Genomic DNA, 18,868 nt, shown 5'->3' with positions numbered 1-18,868 from the left:
TTTACCTCTCAGTTTTAATGGTGCCTTCACAGATGTGCAAGTGACCCATGCCATTGGCACTAATACACCTCCACTCCTTTGCAGATACTGGCTTTTGAACTCTGGATGGTCCCTGTTCCTCTTTAACCTTGAGGACTTGACAGATGCTTCTTCAAAGCACACTTTTCTACTTTAGGTCAGTCAAGCATAGATGAGCTCAAACCTGGAGAAGTCGACAGTATTTCAGGTTTACCGTAAGTGACTGAGCCTTTCACGAGTGCTCTTTTTTATACCCAATCAAAGGACTATCATCTGTTAGTAATCAGTCTACTCACCTGTAGAATTATCCAGATGTCTTTTCTTACCAAGTCCCAACTTTTTAGCAATGTGTTGCAGGAATCAAATTCATAATGTGAGTATACTTCATCATCAGTTTGAACATTAAACATCTTGTCTTTGTGCTGTGATCAATTAAATATGGGTTGGAAAGGATTTGCATATCACTCTGAACTCTTTTACTTGTCCCAACTTTTTTGGAAGTTGTAATTCAACCTGCATTTTTAAGAATGATGCGCAGATGAGCATCCACAGATAAGTCAAGAAATGAATGAAATTGTGATAAAAAACTGAGCAGAGATATAGCGCTTGTTCAGGCAGGTTCAGGATCAAGCACCGCCTTATAAATGAGATCAGCTGATCTAACGCTAGCCCTGATTTGCTCTAGGCATGCTACTGGCTAATTGCACTCATTCATGCATGCATGACGTGGTTATATTTGAAATGCTCTGGTCTAGCTATGCTTAGCTACTCCCTTTGCAAGCACTTTTTGCAACCTGCCCTCCACCCCAGCTTCTCCTTTATCCTGCTTCTGGCTTAATCAATGCCATTCTGGTGTCACTGATGCCTGCTCTGCTCTGGAGTATTTGCTGCTTCTCTTCCTCCTTTAGGCTTTCTTTGTAGGCACACGAAAGGCAGGAATGTGTCTACTTTCTATGTAGGCTCATGGAACGGCAGGGGGATCCCGGAACAACCACACTACCAAATGTGAATAATGGCAATAAATGCAAAATAATAGCTGCTAATAAAGAGAACTATTCATAACTGCAAATCATGTGTATTTCTTGAGATAGTGGTCCTGACTGAATTATTTTTTTCAATCTGTGTTTAAATGGCCAACTTCAGCTAAGTGGTGCATGGTCTGCAACATTATAGTGTTCAAGGGGAGCAAGTAGTCATGCACAGCATGCAAGTGGGAGCAGAGATTTTATTTTTGCTTTGCAGGATACTTGACCAGAAGAGATGGCAACATTTATTTCTCTGAGCTTGAAAAAAACAAAAAACGTCTTTGTTTGTCAGTTCATGAGTGTTACTGAGGATGTTGTGTGTTAGCCAGTGTGTACGCATCAAGCAAGGGGTACTAAACTTAATGTGAGCAAGTTGGGGGCACATTCCTTAGTTGATTTAGTGGGCATTAAGATGAAGAGGAATGTGTCAAAGCTGTGGAGGCTTTAGTCTGCTGCAGTATAAACTAGCTGGGAGGAGCTCTGAGAATCTGACAGCTCAGACTGATGAATGACTGACACCAGGTTTATCAAGGAGAGGATGGAGAGCAGAGGAGAGAGATGGAGAGGAGGTACCTGTGGGAAAAAAAAGAAATGTAAATTGTGATTTAGGAGGACAGCTGGCACTTTAGGGGAGATTAATGGAGACTTGTAGGAGAGGCCTGGTGTTGGCATGAGATGAGATGAAGGGAGAGAAAGGGATAGAAGTCCAACACGGAGAGGAGGAGAAATTGCCAAAAGTCGGGTTGAACGTAGGGGAAAAATGTGAAAAAGGTCACATTCTCACACAAAAACGGTCCCAGATTACAAAAAAAGGACTCAAATGAAAAGGATTTCAGAAGCTTATCTTTATTTGCTCAAGATGGTTTGATAGTTGAAAGAAAGATATATATAGAGAGAAAGAGAATACAGAAAGATTATTTTCTTCCCCTTTTATACAACATCTTTTGCTGGGTCATTTGTGCAACTTTTACTGTTTACAGTAGATCAAAAGAAAACAACACAAGTATATTTTCTACTTCTTTCTTTTAGTATCTATCAATAATATAAGTCTTAAAATCAAACCTTTTCCTGACCCAACGTTATAAACTCAAGAGTGGTGCAAAAGCTTTCATCTAGTTATTCAACATAGAAGAAAATCAGCTTCAAAAAGCTTTAGGTAATAGTTGTGTGTCAGTGTGTGTTGAGGATTCACATAGTCCTGAGACAGTGAAAGCACATACAGTATTGTTGTGTGTTTTATGTCAGTGTGTTTCAGACTCTGTTTGCATGTGTGTGGACTGATAACACTACTGCACCTTTGGAATACCACGGCTCACAGATCAGACTTAACCGCTGCAAGAAATATCGGGACAAAGAGGGTTTCTTGAGGAAAACAATAAAGAAATTCGTCAGTTAATTTGGCTTGAACACGCCACATAAAATCTCTTCTAAGCGCCTCCGACAGTTAAAGCACAATTAAAAGCACAAAAATGAATGAAGCAGCCAGGAACTTAGTCACATCTTCACATCTACGCTTTAGGAAACACAGATATGTGTAGTGCAGGTCTGATTCATCCTCAAAATGGCACCACGCACAGCCAGAAGTGAAAAAAAGGCAAACCTCTGCCAGCGAGCAAAGAAATGTGTTCTCACTTTCTCCTGCTGTACGTAAACATGTCTTTACTTCCTCATTTCCTGAATTCATCCCTTCATACATACATGAAAGTGCAAACGCCATTCTTTGACATTCTAGGAGCATGCATCATATACAGTAGACACTGTATTTATGACTGATTTACAGCTGAATGATCGCAGCCCTCGCTCTCATTTTTACACTCCTGCATGTTGTTTTTGACATAAAGCTACGTGACAGCACAGGTCAAGTCAAAGTGCACAAGATCAAAGAAAAGAAAGAAATGCGCAAAATGGAAAAAGGGCAGGAAATGAGCGCCCTGTCATCGCAGATGTAAAACCCACATCTGTTACCCCGCATCCTCACCTCTATCCCACCCATGGACCAAAACTCTGATGCTGATGCTGCCCACCCCTGCTGGTGGGGGCCCGGAGAGGGGCCGACGTGTCACACAGTGAGGGATATGAAGCTGTTGTATCTCTGGATGTTCCTCTTCAGTATTTCTGAGCAGGGTCCCAGCACACGCTCAAAGCGGGGCCTGTCGAGCTTCACACACTTGAGTGGACCACGGGCGACTACAGTGGCTGCCCTGGGACGGTTCAACAGCAGAGCGATTTCACCTGAAGGAGGAGGACAAGCAAGAAGAATCAGTCAGGATTCCAGTAAATGAACTCTTAAGATGCATGCATAAAGACACCATATGCAATGAATGTCTCGTAACGAGGAAGAAATGCTTTGTGCAGTGACCCTAGGACACATGCACATTCTGGGGATTCTGGGGCAGCGCTGATCTGTAATCATCATACTGAGCTGTGGTTTTGATTCATATCATCTTATGTTTTTACTCCTCATGAGGCTGTTACTCTTCTTGTCATAAGGTAAACTGCATAAAGAGAGAATATTTCCCAGAAAAAGCTAACTGGCTGAGCCTCTGTGTGCCCATTATTCTTAGTACTGGCCACAGAGAGATTCATGCAAAATAATTCATAAAAACAATTTCTTTAAACACACAGTCAGGATTTCTGTTGGACAGTGGAAGTGTCAATGATGGCAAAAACAGAAGTCTTTGATGATCCGTTTTTAGAGCAGTTTTATAAGGAAATGGGTCAGACACACAGACTTCAGCACCATATACAGCAATGTGCCTAAGTTTTAGGCATCTAAGTTGCCAAGGATTCATCATGGGGCCCAATGTGCCACAACCTGGGTTAAGGAAAAGGTGGCCGGAGTCAAGAATGACACATACTTGGCTGGGCAGCCAAGGCCAAGCTCGATAGAATTTCTTTTGTCTGGGCCTTTTCCCCCCGGTAATAGACCTGGAAACTGTGGTCAGTTTTTGGGCCATTGGAACATTCACAGCACGACCAGAGACTCGTGGCAACCCTGTTATCCACGATCTGGCTTAATCCCCACATTCACCCCTTACTCTGCCCTAAAGGTGTGGACTTTGTTATTCTTAAACAGATTAATTTCCCATGCCACCTGGTAACATGCAAGAACATCCAGAGCATCACCGGGGTTGCGTCAGTCCTCCTTCCTGCCTGATATTTCCCCCAAGCGGCTTACTTGCCACATCTACGCCATAATTGAGCCTCAGTTTTTGGCCCACAAATGCCGCAATCTTATGCACAGTATTATATTTCCAGCTGTCCTTAAAATATTAAGTGTATCCTGAATTGTTTACAACATTTTTCCTGTTAAAAATATATAGATTAAAAGTTTGTTCCTCTATTCTGTTATAATCTGAGTAATCCAAACTAAAAACATCTCTGTCACTAGACTATTTAAAAGGAAATAAAAGTTCTGTGTTTTCCCGTTCTGTGCTAAAATGAAGACAACTTCATAACAAATAAGTTCATAATATATGCCAATAAAACAGAAATCAGGACGAAAGTTGTCTGAAATTTTATTTTGGAAGGGTGAAACCTAAAGGATTCTCTCATGATTATTATCTGTCCTCTTTTCATACAAAATTTGAAAATCTGGTTTTGCTGCACAGTGACTGAAAACTAACCCTGCAAAAGCAGAAAGAGGTCTTACAGACACTCATCCAAAAATATTATGCAATTTCCTCAGATATTTCCAGCAGCTTTCAAAGCAACAGTCATCGTAATTTTTCCAGTTGTAAAAGCCACTATGCTGTACTACCTAAGACATCTGTAGAATCATCAAAACCTCACAAAGTCAGGACATGCAGATTTAACCTGTATAAACTGCTGTCTTTAATCAGCAGGAGCATGTACAGATTCTTTTAAGTTACCACATCGAGAATGTTCCTCCACTTTATTACAAGCTGTTTCTGGGTATATCCCTCAGTTATATGTCTGTAAGAACAAGCATTTCCAAATCTTTCTTTACTTTATGCCTTTATTTAAAAGATTTCTTTACTCTATGCCTTTATTTAAAAGATGCAAATAAGAACAGATTAAAAAAATGACAAGAAAAAAAGCACTAACTTCTATCAAAGACTGAGAATCTCAGTTTAGATGAGTCAAATGAAGTATGGAGAAGAAAAAACTTATTTGATCCAATCCCTTCATTTTCTGGTTACTTTTTAACATTAGCCTCCTTACTGAAATCACAGAATCATCTTAATTTTACCATCAATGTTCTGACAAAAAGAGACATGGTTATTAAAAGCTAAAAAACTTATGACCCATAAGTCATAGGCACATACTTTTTTGTCAATATAATGAAACGATTCACATCTTTGTAGCCATTACAGGATGCTATTGAAGTGAGCCTGGAACTTGGGTGACTTTCTGGGGTCTTCAAAGATTAAATCTGCACCAGTAACTCCGACACTTAATGTCTTTTTACCCACTTTTTAATCCATATTCAATGGTTTCTGTCGCTAGCTTGGTATTAGCCACCATGTAGCCTTCCCAAAACAGTCACATGGGTCATGACAACCAATGTCAGGCTGTTTTGTCACCATGGCATGGTTTGCAGAACAGCGCATGTGTAAACACTTTGAAACTGAAGGAGAGTGACTGATTGGTTCAAATGGAGAGATTTTGACCAGAAATTTCAAAATTGGCCTGCTAGAGTTTATATTCTACATTTTCTTGCAGGATTTGTAATATTGCTGAAGAATTAGAAATTGAACACACCAGTTTTTGTTTGAAGTAAAGCTTTTCCTGTATTGTGTCAAACCTGAAATGGAAAAGGCTTCATCGGCCAGCAGCCACTCACCAAAGTAGTCAGAGGGTCCAAGACGTCCAACTTCCACGTACTCCTCATTGTCAGACCTGCGCTGCAGAACAGAGGCTATTCCCTGCAAACAGGAAGAAAAGGAAAGTTGGAAGAAAGTAAGAAAGGAAAGGAAAGACAGACAGCAGAGAGAAACAGGATGAGAGGGGGAGAAAAAGAAGGGGGGGGGGAGAAAGGAAGGGGAGAGAAAAGGAGGAGTTATTTAGTGAGGGGCTGAAAACCATCAGGAGGATTAAGCCGAGGAGAAATTCCTTTGCTTCATAAGGACACAGGTGCACTGGATTTAGGCCACTTTTCCATGGGACGGACACCTGCTCTGTGAGATGCATATGAGCAGACACACAAAGCAGCACAAGCTCAGATATTCCAACAGGCTATGTGACACAAATTCTGATTGGTTATGCTTTATTTCCTCCAGGGTGCAATAAATACAAACATGTAAACCAGTTAGAGGCTGAACTCATTCAGTATCTCCATCCCAGAATTCCCTTCATCAACATTCAGCCACGAGACGGAAAATAATGTATCATCCAAAACTGACCGTGATCCCTGGAAGCTCTGAAAGCACTAACAAGTAAACATCTACTCACAATAGATTATGTGAAAATCCTTATCATAGTTATTTTAGACTGATATTAGGAACATGATTAATATACAGTTATTTACTCATTGATGTTACGCCTGCATCTATGCATGAATTTCAAATAAATAGCTTAATCTGTCAGGATGCCTTGAGGGGGCCACTACAACTATGTAATAAATTCTGCAAGTTATTTTGCATTGCTCTATCTCTAAACCAGAGTGGTTTTATATGACAGGTCCTTTAACCTTACTCAGGCAGGGCCACTTTGTCAAGAAATACACATGATTTGTGGTTATAAATGTTTTTCTTTATTAGCAATTATAAATGTGCACTTATTTCCTTTATTTATATTTGGTGCTGTGGATGTTCTGGGATCCCCCTGCCCTTCCACAAGCCTATGTGGAAAGCATCAGGCAGGAACAGCACATGTTCCTGCCTCTCCTGTGCTACAAGGAAAGCCTAAGGAAGGGCAAAAGCAGCAAAAATACAAAAGCAGAACAGGCATCATTGACTACAGAATGACACTGCTTAAGTCATAGGCAGGATAAAGGAGGAGCTGGGGGGGAGGAGGGTAGCAAAAAGCGGGCCTACAGAGGGAGCAACAAGGTATAGCTCAGCTAGAGCAGTTTGAATACGGCAGCATGTGTGCAATTAGCCAATAGCAAGCTTACAGCGAATCAGTCATCCACCTGCTGATGAGGGTTTGTGTGACATCAGCTGATCTCAGTTATATGGCAGTGCATAAATGAAACTCCAGTAAAGGTGTGCATGCTCTACTCACTGTGCTTGCTTGTGCATGCCAGCAAGTGCCTGTTTAATGTGGTTTTTAAACATCTTGCAGTATTACAGTATACCCCGGCAAATTTAGTGAAGGTCAGATAGTATCAAAATATTATTAACATTATTATTTTAATATTATTGTAATCATTTTATTATCATTATTAGTAGTAGTAGTAGTAGTAGTAGTAATAGGAATAATAGCTACTAATAACAGTTTAATTTTCTTGTTTCATGATTGCGTGAAGCTAACCTAGTAATTGAGTTTGAGCCTCACACTAGTATGCATTCAAACTATTAGCATTCTCCAAAAGCATGATGCTAATCTACACAGTGCATTTGCAAAAACTCACACACACAGCCTGGCACCATGAAAAGCAGACACAGATGGATGCAGACAAAAACACAAGCCTTCCCATACACACATACAGTGAGAAAATCAACAGCTGATGTCTGCTGGACCAGACGGACTGACTGGACCCTCCACTCAGTGGGTGTGAGTCATCTAAAAAGTAGAACGGAGAAAATCTGATTTCCGTTTACTTCGCCCAAAAGATGATAACAGCCATTATTGCCTTTTGCAGCTGTTGACAAACTTTGTGTGTGTGAAAGACCCCATGATATTGGAACATTTATCTTTGAATGTACGCCCACATTAACATTCCTGACTTTCTTTAAAAGAGATCCCAAAAGTGCATATATTCTTTAATCAAGTTTTTGGTGATAGTACAGCTTACACAGGTACTGATTGCTGCAGAGGTGCATGCTACTGGTTGGAGGAAAAATGCGGTGTGAATGCGACGCTACAGACAAAGAGAATGTTGAATTTGAGGGTAGCACTTTTCTTACATGTGAAGTATAGGTAGAGGTAGAAATGTTCACATGAAGCCATAATTATATTATAAATTGTTAGCAAGTAAAAAATCAGAAGTGGGAACTTCCCAGTGTGTCTTGGACCGTGCTGCAAAACAGACTTGACTGTTCCAGCTCTTTCAGTGTTTCTAATCCTCCTCTACTTCGTCTGCTACTTGTACTGACTGGGCTAATAATGTTAATATGAATATAATGAGCTTTAATGAGAACCCCAAAAACTTCCCAGCTCTTAACTGCAGGCATACAAAGGTAAGACTGTTTCAGTGAAAAGGATATCTGTGACTTGGTGAAAATGTGGAGAAGTGGGGGATACTACAGATGTATGAGGGATATACCATCATTTAGAGGTGACTATAATGTTGACTCTTTAGAAAAACAGTGCTATTATACCATGTCCAAACAGGATGAATTTGTTGTTCTCACATAAAGTAAATTGTTTTATACTGTGCCAGGGCATGATTGCTCCCCCCCTCCTTCTTTCACATTCATAACATCCGAATCTATCCACTGTCCTTCCTCTATCAAATAAAGGCATGAAAAGGCCCAAAAATAAATCTTAAAAAAAAAAAGAAAGAAACAGCTATGGCAACCATTCAGGTCAAAACTGTTTATGCTTCATGCAGACATCCTGCTGCTATGGATGCTTTTACTAACTTTGAGACGCCAGCATATCAACCAAACAGCTCAGATGAAATGGGCCTGTGCTATGCAGATACGACAGTTTTTAAAAAGACAGGAGACATCAACAATTAACTATGAACTCTGCACCTTTGAGTATCCTGTAGTCAGACCCTGTGTCGTTTACATCTTCCATGCACCCTGCCTGAATCCACATGAAACATGCTGAAGACCACGTCTTCAAGCAGACTTGGGCCTGGTGCCTGAATATGGTACACTTGACATGGACCTAGTAAAATCTGGCTTTTGGGTCAAGCGTACTCGGATCTGGGTCCTTAATGTAAAGGTGCCCTATGATGTTCAAGGGCAGTGAAACTGTCTTATTAAAACCTATCAGACATGTTCCTAAGGAGCTAGCTTGTTAGAACATGATAATAAGTTTGTATTGATGGGGATGACTAATTATACCATCAGTGTTGTCTTACTTTTGAAAAAAAAATTTATAAAATGATAAAAAAAAAATTACCATGAGTTTATAAAAATAGTCCTTGATACAGTCCTGATACATGTATGCATCTGTCTCTCATTGTTGTGACTAGCCAGCCGCTGCTTGGTGTACTTGGTCTACGTTTTATTTAGTATTCTTTTTAATATTGTCTGAGCAAATTTGTGGTGACTGGTGCATGGGTAATTTGTGTATCCATCAGTGTTTCATAGAAGATAAGGATTTTGGCCAACATTACAACTACTTAGCCTCTGAATGAAATTTCTCTAATTAGCTCTACTGATTAAAGATTATCCCCTCTCAGGAGCTGAACTGATCACCTAGGACAGTTATCTGAAGGCAGGTATGCATCTGCTTCTCCAGAAAGCCTCTCATGAGCTTTGGAAGCAGCCACACAGAAAAGGCTGCTGTTTCACGGTTTGTTGTTGTGGTTTCCTTAATAATGCTATGCAGACCAGTGAAACTCTGCAAGGGTCTACCTGTCTTTCCCCTCCTTTTATGTCACGACCGTGCTGTCAACCATACACTCCTGGTCTGCAGTGAAGGCCTGAGCAATGCATGCACCATTACAAAATGCAGCTCATTCGACTGTTGGCTTAGAAAAAACTTTGTACACTTATCTGCAGCTGCATGCTTCTTGTTTTTAATCAAAAATAAATCCCTTTTTTAAGTGGCATTTGAACAAATCCACTGTATTGAGCCATTTTATCTGTATTATTCTAATTTACTGAGTGATCCTGAATGCACCATATATAGCTCGCTAACTTTTATTCTCCTGATCCTACTATGGATTTTTACACTGGTTTGGGATCACTTTTCAGCACTGGTCCGAGCAGCGGAAGAAGAAAACTATCCTGTAGCAGCTGAAGCCACTGTTATGATAGCATGCCACTTCAGTGCAGGTCAGATCAGGTATTGGAGCACCATCCAGGCCTCCCAGTCCCATACAAGTCAAGGATGCAAGCCCAAAAGAACCCATCGCCCCATGCACAAGTCTAAGTCTTTGGTTGACCTCAGCCTTGCAGTCAGCGGATCAATGGATGTAATTGCTCTACAACATCCATGCTCTCATCATTGACAGACACAGATTCTATGGCAGTGTCCAAGGCATTCCCAAATGCCTGGATCTTTGTTTTGGCCCAGGAGATGTGCATTCCCAATGCTTCATCTTCTGCATTCAGTAAGTTTAGAGCCCTCATAAGGACATCTAAAGTCTCTGCAAGGATCACAGTATCTTCAGCAAAGTTACCTGGACAATTATCCAGTCTCTATAGGTGCTGAAGAGTGTGAGGGCTAAGATGCACCCTGTATCACCACAGAATCAACTGGAAAGTAGCCAGAAGTTGAGCCACCACACTTCACAGCACTCTCTGTACCAGAATATAGAGCAGACATTAGCTGGATGAGCCAACGTGGGATCCCGTGGCGCTCCAGGATCCTCTACCCAGTCAATGCTTTCTGGAAGTCAACAAAGGCCGCAAGCAACCCTCTACTGAATTTCTGAAAGTGCTCAATGAGAACCTGGAGTTCCAGGATGCGATCTACTGTAGATCTCTAAGGTGTGAAGCCCAACTGTTCAGGCCGCTGGTGCTGGAGCAGCAGATCACGGGCCCTGTTCGAGGTGCAATACCCCTGATTTTTGTTTTTACCTCGATGATATAAAATGACACTATATCACAGAGTAGTATTGATGAGCTAAAACCTTATTAACAGGTTTTTAAAAGATAGGGAACCGGGTCCATACAGAGCTTGGTTTTGATCTCCGTCCCCAGGCATCAGCAGCAAAACAGGGTGATCCGGGCAACCCTAATCTTGATGTTAAACCTTCCAGACATGAAAGTGGGCCTCTGCTTAACATTTTATTCTTTAACAAAAAAGAGAAGCAGTAGAGTTCACACCAGAGATTCTTTAATAAGACTCCTAAAAATCAAGTTAAATGCATTATTGTCTGGATAAATTATGTTTCTGGGCATAAGCATACCTTATTCTGTGTTATACTGGCACTTTTTGATTCCAGTGTCATCTGCACCTTCTGTTTTTAACCTTAAATGTAAAAAGAGGAGACATCTTTACTAAACTTCATGATACTATGTGAACAGAGAGAGAAAAAGGGGCTACAGCTGATTCCTCTCCCTTCTATTCATGTCTAAACAAAGAAAGTGAGACAGTGCAGCACTGTAAAGTACAGTAGTTTATTGGTGAACAGGCTTCACCCAGTGTGGTCCAGATAACCATCACATACTGTACCACCCCAGGGGCAGCGCAATGCTCCACAGACATTTCTTTTATAAACATCGAGGATCCTCCATGCAATACTACCCGACACGGAGAGTAGAGGACAGATAGAACAAAAGGAAGAAAAGAGACACATAGATTTATTACTTAAGAGTCTCAAAATCTCAATTGCAGAAGTAAGAAGAGGATTGGCCAGTAAAATCTAATCCAAAATAAAACCTCACTCATGCACATACCTAAACACACATACCACACACAGAGCGTAGCATGTCTGCTCATGGCGACATGTCAAAATGTAGTGTTGCATGTAGGAAGCAACAGTTGATGGATCAACAGCAGGCACAAAGAGAGAGAAGAAGCACAATCAGAGGTGGGAAAGAGGAAAGGTGATATCCGGTGTGGCCTGTTCACAAGGCCACCCAGCACCAGCAGTGTCTGCACCTTCTCACACAAAAGCCAACACACTCAAACACGAAAAGATTCAAATCAGGAAAAAATTTCACAGCCTCTGGGCCACTTTTCATGCAGAAACCAATCAAAGCCAGTTATTTTTTCACTCCTAAAATGGCTTTCTAGTTAAATGTATTGATCTGAAATCGATGAAGTGCTGTTAAGCTCCATTTGCTAAATTGCAGTGCTTTAAAGTAGTTTTCAGTTATAGGTGATATATTTCAGACGATCCACAGAGGGTTTCTCTGCCCCACAGGGACCCTTTACATCCCCTCTGTGTGATTACCTCTGTAAAGGGTCAATGGTAAAATGTGTTGAATCATTATGAGGATCCAGTGGTTCACAACTGGGTCAGAACCCGATAGTGAGAAGTGAGCTGTTCTCAGTGGATCATGAATGTGTGCCAAGAAAAACTATGGCAATCAGTCTATGATTTAAGAAAGCTCTGGGTAACCATACATCCATGTTTTCTAGTTTTGCTGTGACAGCATAAAAAGTTGTGTTTGTCTTGCATGGTATTAGATTTTGGCCGATATTTTCAAACTTATTTTTGCCAATACCAGTATACAAGTGTCTCCTGTGCAAAGACAGACTGAGTCAAGCAGAGCTGTGTGAGAAGCAGGGAAACAGACAGTCACTTTCTTCACAATAAAAGTCTGGAGTTGTTATTATTTCTCGAGTGCTTTTATCATGAACACCCTTAATAGGAAATATGGTTTACTCAATAGCAGCTTGACACTAACCTGACATGCCAGATAGACTGTTTCATTTATCTGCTGCATGGATGCATTTCACATTCACCTGGGAAACCTCCCATAAAGAGTGTTTGGGAAATGCAGGACTTTTAAAAAACTTTCAGAAGGTGACTGGAGGAAAATTCTGTCTGCCACATTCGGGACTGGCCAGTCAGAGCTACAAGACAAAATAAGGTTGAATGCTGTGCGTCACCTGGGCTGACAGGCTACTGCTGTCATAGATATGAATGGCAGAGCTCCTCAGTGAATAATATTGATGCCAAAGCCGGTCAGAAAATTTGAAAAAACATCTCCTCTGCCAAGACAAGCTTTCAGTGGGACTCTTAGTACTTGTTTTAGAAGAAAAATGTGGTCCAGTTACAATTAAACCAACACTTCCCTACAGCTGCATCCAAGCTAATAGCTACCCAGCAGCAGCCACTGGAAACACTGGCAAACCCTACCTGTAACAATCAAAACCCATGCTGAAGCAGGCCAGGGGAAGAGTTAAAACATCTTTTCTCCGTCACTAAAAGCCGTCAGTGTGGCTCTTTACTCTTGTACCAGCTTATCACTCCAAGTCTAGAGAACATTGTACTTTTTTTTTATCTGTTAAGTGACCTTGAGTGTTGAGAAAGGTTCTTATAAATAAAATGTATTTTTATTTGTATTATTATTATTATTTTTATTATTATTATTATTATTATTATTATTATTATTGTTATTATTATTAATAACAACTTTATTAAATAGACATATTTTAACTTATGATTTGAACACATATCCAAGCCCTCATTCAGCAAGTCTGAAACGGCCCGGCATAGAAACAGTACAGGTGGAGGAGCGCTGTAGCTGGATGAGGTCACACCACCAGTACGGACCAAAACATGGCAGCCCCCCTGATGGGTTTATAAGGTCAAATTTACTCAAGATGCATTTATCTGGTGAGTTTTGTGTTCTATATACATATAAGAGAAATATTTATCCAATATGATGAACTGGTCTGATTATGCCGTATTCTTTCCAACAGGTAAGCATCTCAAGAAACAAACATTTCAATTATCGGCTTCATTTTCTTTTAAAAAGCTCACAGGCTTGAGTCAACTTTTAAACATTTTAATCAAAAGACTGAAAAATAGGTCAATCAGATAAATCATCTCAGGAGAAAAGCTGAACAAATAAACAAATTCTTTTTTAATAATGCTTTCAATGATCACTTTCAGATCTGGTTAACCAAACACAGATGGAGCAACTATATTTAGACAAAAATAGTCCTACTATGACTTCATAACTCTGTTTATTTGGGAGAAAATATGGGAAAACTAGTCTGAAATAAGTTAATTTGCCTCGGCCAAACCCATGCTGCATTCTCATCAGATTTTAGTAATCAAACTCTCTTTGTCAAATTTCAATACAGCAATGGGCAAAAGAGCCAGCAGGAGGTTTATTCTCTCTGATCTGACATGAAAGAAACCTGAAAATGATATAGTTTGGTAAATCTTTGTTTATTATCTTGCATAACATTTTCCCATCACTGCAGAATGAAAAGTATGCAGCTACTGTGAGGCGCAGCATAAGCAACAAACTTGTTTTCATGTGTCAAAATCCCTGCTGACAGTTTTCCCATCCCTCCCTCTTTGTCTTTTCATTTGCACCATTTTATGTGACAGTGGTGAGACCACAGATGACAGGGTGCTGGCCCTGGGTGTGTGAGCATGAGAGTGAGGGAGTGTGCGTGTTAAATGGGCATGCCATACAGAAGTATAGAAAAAAGAAGGATGGACAGGAAGGTGAGGCTGAGTCTTCACTGCTTCTGGGGTTCAGTAGAGGCTTGTTTGTACAGTGAAAGGAAAAAAAATGCAAACATGTCGTTTTTGATTAGGGCCCCTTTTCCTCCCGACAGGCAAAGAGGGTGATGTCTCTATACTTCTTTTTTAGTTAAGCCTCCCCATCAGCGGCATATTATTTAGTGATTGTGGGGGATGTCTTTTGTTGATGCTCAAAAACCACAGAAACAACAAAAGGGTGAGAAGAGAAGAAGAAACAGAGAGGGTGTGGAGTTAGAAATAGAGAAACAAGAGATAATCAACAGAGAAAAACATGGGCATCTCAGCCTGATATAGCTGAATAAATAAAGGTGTGGGCATGAGCTGGTGAGGAGCAAAGGCATCCCTTACTCCTGGCCATTTGCAACCACTTCTCCAAATGTAATTGTGCAACCATGTAAAACTATGAATGAGACAGTGGTTTAAGTGGGCTGGTACGCACAGGTGCGCTGTAAATTTTGCCCCTTGGCGTACTGGCACTTCACACCAGTTGCTGGTAAACCTTGTCCTCTCCATGACTTTCAGCTTTTATGGATGATTTAACAACAGCATCCAAAAAGATGTGTTGTGTGGCACACAGTGCACCTCCCACTGTGTACCATGACATTTATCCTTGTATAGAAAATCCAGGTGAAATCACTGGTCACTGTCGAAACCAGAGAATAAAACGGTTACTTACCCTGAGTCTCCTCTCAAATGAGGACAACAAAGAATTTATTTGATCAGGAAGCTTAACTCTTTTAATGTTAACAAAAAAAATTATGTAACTTTTATGTTAATTTATCAAAAGCCTTTAATCATTTCACTTTATTTCCTGGTTTAACAGTTTGTCCATTTAGGGCAAAAACAGCCGAACATTGTTAAGTCCTGCTCAAAGAGCATTAGACTATGGCAAAGAGACCTGTGCTCCCTCTTGGAGATTTCAGGCAAAAGGAAGGCAATAAAGATTATTAGCCAACCTCTTCATATTGTGGCTAATGAGTTTACTGTTACATCTTCAGGTCGACATTACCAAGTGCCGCTGAGTAAAACTAACCATTACTCGAAGTCTTCTATTTCTTCTGCTCTCGGGTTACTGAACTCTAATAGCAGGTCTTTCAACTGATTTTTTTTAACTGTTTGGACTTGTGCCTGTCTATTTATTGACATTTTTATTAATGTATTTTCTGATGTAATTACCTTGGATTGTGTGTCCTTCACGGACCTCTGTTTGTTGATTTGTCAGTGTTGACATACTTCAGCTGAGTCTTTTGTGTTGGTGACATAGGTGAGCTGCACATTGATCCTTTAAGGATCAATAAAGCTAAATCTGAATCTGAGTCAGCTCTCTTAGACAGTCCAGTACTAGACTGGACGCAGCACATGAGCAGTATGGCCTGTCAGTCAATTGATACTGATACTAAAAAGACAGAAACCTGTGTAAACGGTGGTGAAGTAAACTCACAAACACAGCAGGGAGTCAGGGTGTGAGTGAGTCAAAGGGCTGTTTAATCTCTACATTTGTGCTGACAAGACAAAACAACTACACTGCAAAAGATAATTCTATTTTATCCAAGACCCCTTTTGTAGGTAGCTATATAATTTTGTTTATTGTTTTATTTTTATATTATTTCTTATATTACATCATGGTGCATTTTCATCAAGATTTATTTTGGGCTTCTTGCCATCATTTAGAGAAGTAAGGACAGTGGATTGTGTAAGAAATCACGAAGAGAAAGTCGGGAATATTACCAGTATGAGCTACTAATAGTAATAGGCTTATTGACCACAATAGTCAATTTCAAATTTCTTTTTTATCATATGTTATCTAATGAGCCTTATTGTTTAAAACTATGAGTTTCCCCCACAAACATGTAGTTTATTTTTACATGATTCCCATGTTGACTGATCAGCAGGCTGTTGATAAAAGTGCCAATTTGACATTGACTCACACCGAGAATGTGACTGTTTCTGATATTTCTTTGTAGATTAAAAAATATCCAAATATATATCATGTATTGCAGTTCAGCTAAAAGTTTACTGAGATATGATTTTTGTTCAATTTCAGCCAAACTAGTGGCGTGATTGTGTGACAGATCGACAACAGGTGTTAAGGGTGAGTGCTGGCACTTCTTCCACTTAAAGCACTGACTGGAGATCATTAAGCTTCTGCACTTTCTGATACCACCAATCATCAAAATAATAGAGACTGTATGTTTTTTAAACACATAGTATTCAGAACAATATAAAACTGAACAACACCACTATACCAAAATGTTGTTAATGTTTTTGTAAACCTAGAAAGTCTATAGAAGTTTTTTCAGCAATTAATGACATCTAAAACAAGGAACTGTCCAGTACTCAGTGCCTATGACTTCTGTTGCTATTGCCTTGGTATCACACATTCTTCATTATTGATTAAGAACAAAATATAAAGGTGTACTGGTATAATATATAATTCCATTCAGCAAAAACATACTGAGACATGATTTTTAGTTGGTTTCACCTGTCACTATCTTCTAGTATCTCACGTAAAACCCTCTTCTCCTATCCTACTTGTGGTCCATTTTGAATCAATCCCTCTTTCCCTTTACATCCAACCCTGCCCTCTTTGACTCATCCCTCTCTCTCCCTCTTTCTTTCTTTCTCTCCTCCTCCTCCTTGTCTCCCTCCCGGGAGGCTGGGTCTCCTGACCCCGTGTGAAAGTCAGCAACACACATTCCACCACAGTCCACCCTGCTCTGGGAAAGTCAGGCCCTGCTGCATGAGAGACGGAGGCAGAGAGAGAGAATAATTGAAGGGGAGAGAGAGGATGGGAGGGATCTGAATATGAAAATGGAAGATGGACAGCAGAAAGGGAAAATTGCTCAGAGAGACAAAAACACTCTTACAGAGCGAGACGACAAACCGTCTGTCTCTTTCTTCCCCTTCCTTGTACCATCTCTCCATCCTATAATCCCCCCACTGCATATTTTGGCTTTTTCCTCTCGAGGATTTACAAGTCTCAGATTGATGAGTCATGCATTACTAAGTTTACTGCTATATTTCTGTCCTAAACGCTGATTGGGTTAAAGTCACTGGTTTTTAAAGGATTTCTGCAGCTTTGAGAGGCTTCAGTTGGAAACTCCAAATTTGGCCAGCACTGATCAGATAATAAGAGGTGTGTGCGAGCTATATAAAGTGAATTCTATGGATATTTCCACAGTGATGCCATTGAGGTTGACTGGTGTCCTATTGAGGGCTGTTTAATTCTATATTTAGGGTTGATGAGAGGTTGCTGCCAAGTTTTTTCTTACAATAGGGCTGTATTACTTCAAACAATGAACTGCAAGCCAGTCCTTTTATCTAAACATTTTCATGTACGAATTTAAAATAATGTAGTGAGACTTGTTGGTCCCTTAGCAAGGTATCATATTTAATCTTCCCTGGTTATGCTATTCTGGGATGTGTTTTCTATGTTTACCTCTGTAAACATCAAATTCATGTTTTATGAAGGGCCACAAAGGCACATCCCAACATGCAACTCATCAAAATTGCTCCCTAGCAAGTTTTCTAGCTACTGCTGCAGGATTCAGAGGCGTTTCCAGGTAAGGTGGGATACATGATCCCTCTAATGAGCTATGGGTCTATCCCAGGGTCTCCCCCCAGCTGGACATGCCCAGGAGACCCCCAAAGGAAGGCAGCAAGGACACATCCTGATCTGATTCCTGAACCAACTTAAATGGCTCCTTTCGAATTAAGGAGCAGCAGCTCCACTCTGAGTTCCTTTCAGATGTCTGAGCTCCTCATCATATCTCTACGGCTGAGCCTCCTGAGGAATCACATTTCGACCGCTTGTATCTATGATCTCATTCTTTTGGCCATTACCCAAAGCTCATGGCCACAGGAAAGGAGATCGACTGGTACATTGAAAGCTTTGTGGTGTACCCTACCTCCCTCTTTATCATGACAGACAGTAACGTCAGCAGTGGCACCAATCTGCCAGTCAATCTCACGGTCCAATCCACCCTCACTCTTGAAAGAGACCCTGAGATACTTAAACTGCTTCACTGAGAGCAAAGATTCACTTGCCTCCTGGAAAAGGCAGTCCACAATACGGAGAAATAAGACATTTTTTGATGGTTTTATGGCAGTTACACTCTGTGAAACATGTTGCAACAAATGTGCAGGAAGGTGCAAGCTTTCGTTTGATCGCAGCTGAAGTGTTTTTTTCATTTCATGTGTATGGGTCTCTGCTCTGCCCTCCCTCAGATATGAAAATAGTAACTGCTTTGTTCCTTGAAATTACTTACATTTTTATAAAGTCCTTTTAGTATTTCCTAAAATATGCATGTTAATAACAGTGTCAGTTTCAGACAGAAATGAGGACAAAGACAGCAATGCAACCTGGACTCTATGTTTTCTTTCAATCCCATTACCT

At 40.4% G+C, this 18,868-nt stretch overlaps 1 protein-coding gene across 1 annotated transcript in view; it reads right to left on the bottom strand.

The window, feature by feature from the left end:
• Positions 1 to 1,864: 1,864 nt before the first annotated feature.
• Positions 1,865 to 18,868, bottom strand: part of prkar1b (protein kinase, cAMP-dependent, regulatory, type I, beta) — a 109,907-nt gene continuing 92,903 nt past the window's right edge. Inside the window, exons 10-11 of the mRNA XM_041816888.1 lie at positions 5,851 to 5,932; positions 1,865 to 3,275 (exon numbers count right to left, since the gene is read on the bottom strand). Of these exons, the coding sequence (XP_041672822.1) occupies positions 3,103 to 3,275; positions 5,851 to 5,932 (255 nt within the window). The 3' untranslated portion in view covers positions 1,865 to 3,102. The remainder of the gene's footprint in view (positions 3,276 to 5,850; positions 5,933 to 18,868) is intronic.

This window comes from Cheilinus undulatus, linkage group 21, assembly GCF_018320785.1.
Source record: "Cheilinus undulatus linkage group 21, ASM1832078v1, whole genome shotgun sequence".
Classification (NCBI taxonomy): Eukaryota; Metazoa; Chordata; class Actinopteri; order Labriformes; family Labridae; genus Cheilinus; species Cheilinus undulatus.
Note: the sequence above shows the minus strand (reverse complement) of the source record. Positions and strands in the feature narration are given on the sequence as shown.